This window comes from Hevea brasiliensis, chromosome 13 (assembly GCF_030052815.1).
Source record: "Hevea brasiliensis isolate MT/VB/25A 57/8 chromosome 13, ASM3005281v1, whole genome shotgun sequence".
NCBI lineage: Eukaryota > Viridiplantae > Streptophyta > Magnoliopsida > Malpighiales > Euphorbiaceae > Hevea > Hevea brasiliensis.
Window position 1 is genome coordinate 5,917,276 of NC_079505.1, and position 6,405 is coordinate 5,923,680.

Below are 6,405 nucleotides of genomic sequence, written 5' to 3' on the forward strand. Positions count from 1 at the left end.
AAACTTAAATTTATAAAATTTAAATTTTAATAATAAAATTTTCTTAATAAATATTACTTTTTCTCTTATTCAATCATAAACTTTTGTTCAAAAAAATTATAAACTTTTAGTTTTTTGTTTAATTGATATATATTTACTTTTATTAATTTAAATTTATAATAATATATTTATAATTAACTCCACAATTAAATTTAATTGAAATCAATTGGCTAATGAAAACTTAAATTTAAATCAACTAAAAAACTTAAGATCTTGATTGTTGTCATTCCCTCTCTCTCTCTCTCTCTCTCTCTCTCTCCACGGTGACATTCCGATTCTTAAACCTCTCCCCCACCGACGACGCCGACGATGCAGAGGTGGCATGCGATCGATCGTTCAGGTTCTAATTCAGTGTCTGTTTCCTCTTCTCCTGTTGAATGCTGTAACCTCAATGTAAAGGACGCCATTTCTTATCCTCGTAAGAACAGATCATACCCCAAATTTTTATTTTATTTTGACGTTCGAATGGGTAACTGTTAAATGAGATTTTGATTAATTCTGCATGTGATTCTTCTTTGTGGTTTTGTATGAATTTGGTGTTTGGTAGGATTTCCTTTGGTTTTTTTTCTTTCTTTAGATTTGTGAGATTGTTTTCGTGTGGGTTTTGCATTTTTTTTAATGATTTCGAAGGCTGTAATCATGATCTAAAATTGGTTGCAAAGAAAGAAAGTAACTTAAGATTGTAAAGAAATTGGAAACTTTATAATTGCTGTCACTATTTTACAAGTTAAGAGATTGTGTCAAGTGGAGTTGAAAATAGTGGTAGATGATATTGATTAGTTCTTGGTAATAACAGCAGGTTGTGACTATTTTTTCTCTTTACTTGTTTGTACTCTTGAATATTTAATCTTGAATCTTAAATCAGACTATGTAACTAACTGCTTTAGGATTAGAATTTGAGATTTCCTTTGGTTTTTTCTTTGGTTAGATTTGTGAGATTGTTTTTGTGTGGTTTTGCATTTTATTTAATGATTTCGAAGCCCTTTTTTTTGGGGTGTAATCATGACCTAAAATTGGTTGAAAAAAAAAAAAGCAACTTCTTATTTTAAATTGGAAACTTTATAATGGCTGTCACCATTTTATTACATAAGAGATTGTGTCAAGTGGAGTTGAAAATAGTGGTAGATGATATTGATTAGTTCTTGGTAATAACAGCAGCTTGCAACTATTCTTTCTCTTTTCTTGTTTCTATCCTTGAATCTTGAATCTTGAATCAGACTATGTAACTGCTTTAGGATTAGAATTTGAGGTAAAAACAAAGAAACTAGTTATTGAGAATGTGTTGCCATGTTAGTACAGGCTAATAGTGTTAAGGTGTTTGTCCTTAATCTTCTAATTGAGTGAAGTGTCACGGAAAAAACCACAGGCGCTAAAGTGTAAATGCACACATTATATATTTTTTTTTTATACTTTCCCCTGATTTCAGTAGTTGTTAACAACATTTCTTTTATTTATTTTCCCCCATTGTACTTCTTCTTTTTTGGCCACAAACATGTCAAATGACACCCTTTTTGTCCAATATTTTTTACTATTCATTTCTTGATTCGACTGTTGTATATTGTATAGATTTTCTATGATATTTCATTATTTATTTGCACTGTACATTTCTTGATTTGGCTGTTTTATATGGTGTAGATATTTGCCTTTGTCAAATCCTTGGCATTCAAGTTTGAGGTTAAAAGCAGGAACATCTTAGCAACTGGATTGCTATCCTGTGATGATCAATTTCCATATACAATAAATTATTTCTTCAAAAATGGTGTTTGGTAGAATAGCAGATACATTTTCTGCCATGACAAGCCATTTTTTGACCTCCAAGACTTCTGCTGTTTCGTATATGTCGACAGGATCGTCACCACCTCCAGCAGAAACCATTGATCATGGTTATGGTTTTGCCAACTCTGGCTACAAAAATAATTTGCGTCTTTCTTCATCTCTCCAAGATTTCTCATCATACCGACGACTTGATCTTGAAGAAGGTGATTATAACATTGGGATTGATAGAAAGCCTTATCGCTTACAAAGAGAAAATGCTGGGTCAAGCTTTTCAAAGGAGAAAGCATTGCCTGGTGGAACCCCAATTTTACGTAGGAAGTGGGTGCGATTCCTCTTGATTCTTTTGTGCCTGCTATTGCTTGGTTTCCTAACTTATCTGATTACATCATATATTCTTTCTTATTGGTCTCAAGGAACTTCCAAGTTCTATGTTGTTCTTGATTGTGGAAGTACTGGAACTCGAGCTTATGTATATCAGTCGTCAATTGACCACAATAGAGATAGAAGTCTTCCTATTTCTATCAAATCATTAACGGAAGGTCTTTCTAGAAAGTCAATTGGACGTGCATATGACCGAATGGAAACTGAGCCTGGACTTCATTTATTGGTACATAATACATCTGGCTTAAAGGCCGCAATAAATCCACTTGTTCAGTGGGCTGAGAAGCAAATCCCTAAGCGTTCTCATAAGACTACATCCCTTTTCCTTTATGCTACAGCTGGGGTTCGCAGGCTGCCAAGTACCGATTCAAAATGGCTTCTAGACAAGGCATGGTCCATACTGAAGGAATCGCCCTTCTTGTGCCAGAGAGCGTGGGTCAAGGTTATCAGTGGAATGGATGAAGCTTACTATGGATGGATTGCCCTTAACTATCAAACGGGTATGTTGGGGAACAGCCCCAAGAAAGCAACATTTGGTGCACTTGACATGGGTGGCTCATCATTACAGGTGACATTTGAGAGCAAGAAACCCGGGCATAATGTGACTGACTTAAACCTTAGGATTGGAGCTGCTAATCATCACCTCACTGCCTATTCTCTTGCAGGCTATGGTTTAAATGATGCATTTGACAGGTCTGTTGTCCATATCTTGAGAGGGCTTCCTAGTGCAGATCTAGTAAGGGGGAACATAGAAATTAAACACCCTTGCCTGCAAACTGGCTATAAGGAGCAATACATCTGTTCTCAGTGTGCTTCTAATCAACAAAATAGTGTGAGCCCTGTTGTTTTAGGAAGAAATTCAGGTAAGGGAGTCACGTCAGGAGTTCCCGTCCAGCTTATTGGTGCCCCAAATTGGGAAGAATGTCGTGCACTAGCCAAAGTTGCCATCAATTTGTCTGAATGGTCTAATCAAAGTGCAGCAATTGATTGTGATGTGCAACCTTGTGCTCTACCTGATATTTTTCCACGTCCTTATGGTCGATACTATGGAATGTCTGGCTTTTTTGTGGTTTATCGGTTTTTTAACCTGACTTCAGAAGCTGCACTTGAAGATGTTTTGGAGAAGGGTCGTGAATTTTGTGAGAAGACCTGGGAAGTTGCAAGGAAAAGTGTTCCTCCACAGCCATTTATTGAACAATACTGCTTTAGGGCACCATACACAGTGTTATTGTTGAGAGAGGGTTTACATATCACAGATGACCACATTATTATTGGTTCTGGAAGTATTACTTGGACACTTGGTGTTGCTCTTTTTGAAGCTGGGAAGGCATTTTCACCTAGACTGAGACTTCCTACTTATCAAATACTTCAAATGAAGATACATCCGATATTTCTTATTGCCATTCTGATTATTTCATTGATTTTGCTGGTTTGTGCAATATCGTGTCTTGGCAATGGGATGCCAAGAGTTTTTCAAACACCATATCTTCCACTTTTCAGGCATAACAGTGCATCTGCTACAGCAGTACTTAGTATCCCTTCACCATTCCGGTTCCAACGATGGAGTCCTATTAATTCTGGTGAGCTCTGTGGTTCCTCTGATTTGGTTTTAATTTTGGGATGTCAGTGAATAGTACATATTTGGCACAGTATTCAATATCTGTCATCCACTTCACATGCATGATTCACTTTCTAATGCTCTGAGAATAATTTTGTGCTTAATTACTAAGCTTTTTCCTCCTTTCCATGGGGGAATCTTCTTGTAGAATGTGGGATACCTTGAGTTGTCACATAGACAGTCCAATCCCGTGCATTAGAGCCACTCCTTGCAATCTTAACAATGCAAGAAAATACTTAATTTGACGATGGTCCATAACTAAGCATGCAACAGATATCGCCTTAGAAACCTTGTGAGCAAAGAAGAATTGAAGTCTCAGATCCTGTTCAGTTTAATAGACAGATTTCATGTTTTTGGCGTGGGATTATATGGCACACTTTTTATTGGAAGATGAGGCAATAAGTAGAAACTCAATATTTGCTGTCTTTTTAAATCTAATTATTAGATGTAGAAGTAGATTCTTTTCCCGTATTTTTGAAAGGAAATTATTGTTGAATTTCCATTTCAATGCTGTCAGAGTTTTGTTAGTTCTACTGGAACAAAGCTTGTATTTTAAGGCCGGGGGAAGTTTTGGAGATATCCCGCCATTATTTAATTTATAAGGTCTCCGTTGGACTGCTAATCAGTGGGACTGCATCATTGTTCCAGTAGTCAATTGCACATTTGATGAGTTATATGAAGGGAGAAATCGCATAGAATTTTCAAACATTGAAACAGACAAGCAATACCTTATTTAATTCTAAATATTTTGGATAAACATAAATTTAACAGGTGACTGCATTTTGTTTTTATTGTCTAAGAACTTGACTGGTTCTCCAGAAACAGGTAAAAATTAAAATATGTTGCAATAAAATGAATTAGTTTCCAAGAGTTTTAGGCCCTTCTTAAAATTTTGTTAAGCTATAGTTGGCGCCTATCATTCCATACCTCCTATCAATATGTTTTGGACTTATCCTTTCTGTCATGTACAGGATGGTCAAAATCATCGAAGTTTTTCTTTTTGTAGGTGAATCTGTTATATGTATTACATTGTATTTATTATCATTATACTTTTATATGACTTTTTAGTAGGTCTTATTCCATTTGCTTTCTATTATCATCTTCTTGTGGATTTCTTTTCTCTTGTTCAACCTTAGAAGGATATTTCAACTTTGTATTCAGGGGATGGAAGAGCAAAGATGCCACTTAGTCCAACAGTTACTGGGAGCCAACAAAGATCATTTGGGTTGGGACATGGTCTGGGCAGTAGTGGCATCCAGCTTATAGAGTCATCATTATACCCATCAACTAGTGGTGTATCACATAGTTATTCCTCAAGTAGCTTAGGGCAGATGATTGACAGTAATGGCATGGGTTCGTTCTGGTCTCCTCACAGAAGTCAGATGCGCCTTCAGAGCAGGAGATCACAATCTCGAGAAGACCTTAGTTCTTCTTTGGTCGACGCGCACATGGTGAAGGTTTAAGGAATAGACTTCCTGAAGTTATGGTATGGTAACTTTCTTTCTTTTGTAGATTATATTTTTCATAGACAAAAAGGATTTAAATGTCTTACTGATGAAAAAGAGAGAGAGAGAGAGAGAGAGAGAGAGAGAGAGAAAGAGAAGAGGAAAAAAAAGAAAAGCTCATGGTGTGGGGGGAGAGGTGGGTGTGTTTGGGGTTGGCTGGGTTTGAAAATCTTTTTAACTATAACATTCTAGGCATTCTTTGTACCACTCAATTTGTTGAGAATATAGTGCACTTGAATGAAATTTTCCCCAGGACGGTGTCTTCAAGAAAAGAGCCTAAACTTGTCATGTACTTGGAAAAATCTACTTCTGGTGACAGCAATTAAGAGAGAGATTTCCGAAGATGAGAATTCATATACAGGGGAGGCCAAATTTCTTATTTTCTAACTTGCACCAGCTTGCTGATCTCTGTGGTTGATAGGTAGATAAAGGAAATTTATCTGCATGGGTGTTTCTGGTGTGTCCAGTTTTGGTTTTGGTATCTCATACCATAAAAGTATCATTAAAGAAATCAAAATGCACGTTATCTTTTTCTTGATCTTAATGTATTACCATTACACGTATCATAGATATGTTCCCAGTATTACAGGTTTATGCCATTGTGGGTTTAATTATTAGCTGGTCTCGTCATTGATTTTAACAGAGTATGCTCAGCAGGGATTTCAGCACTTTGTCAATTGGGTTGCTTTGCAAATTTTTACCTAGCTTAAACAAGCTTCTCTTATAAAGATCCCAACCCATGGTTCCTCCCTCCTTCACTGGTTTAGAAATTGATCTGTGTCCTGGCGTTCTTTATGAGACAATAGTTTGATGCCCTTACGCCATGAGGTATTGTTCCCAGATTTTTATCTTTATTTTTATTTTCCCTTTGGGTATCACTTTGTTGCATTGCAAATGGTTAGAGAACTGATTGAAAATATGGGTTTCATGGAAGTTTATCGTTCCATACTCTTCACTCTTATACATGCCATACTTATTGCATCTTGGAAGTTTTAAGATTTGAACCATTGTATTTGCACACTGCCATCAGGAGAGAACACAATGGTTGTTTTGTGGTGTGGTGTTCTTGTTTTTTTTTTTTTTTTT

At 36.2% G+C, this 6,405-nt stretch overlaps 1 protein-coding gene across 7 annotated transcripts; it reads left to right on the forward strand.

Moving 5' to 3' along the window:
* Window positions 1-244: 244 nt before the first annotated feature.
* LOC110657653 (probable apyrase 7) lies at window positions 245-6,372 on the forward strand. Of its 7 annotated transcripts, none has more exons than XM_058131694.1 (4): window positions 263-457; window positions 1,675-3,776; window positions 4,976-5,300; window positions 5,573-6,372. In XM_058131694.1, the coding sequence occupies exons 2-3, from the start codon at window positions 1,796-1,798 to the stop codon at window positions 5,275-5,277; spliced, it is 2,283 nt and encodes a 760-aa protein (XP_057987677.1). In that variant the 5' UTR covers window positions 263-457; window positions 1,675-1,795; the 3' UTR covers window positions 5,278-5,300; window positions 5,573-6,372. The 7 variants fall into 7 exon arrangements, with proteins under 7 accessions (XP_057987680.1, XP_057987683.1, XP_057987677.1 ...); XM_058131699.1 differs by having other exon boundaries at window positions 5,963-6,372; XM_058131697.1 differs by having other exon boundaries at window positions 245-379; window positions 4,976-5,936.
* Window positions 6,373-6,405: the final 33 nt, after the last annotated feature.

Coding starts and splice junctions, on each gene's coding strand:
- LOC110657653 (XM_058131697.1), top strand. CDS start 1,796: ATGGTGTTTGGTAGAATAGCAGATACATTTTCTGCCATGACAAGCCAT. Junction 3,777..4,975: donor ATGGAGTCCTATTAATTCTG/GTGAGCTCTGTG, acceptor CTTTGTATTCAG/GGGATGGAAGAGCAAAGATG.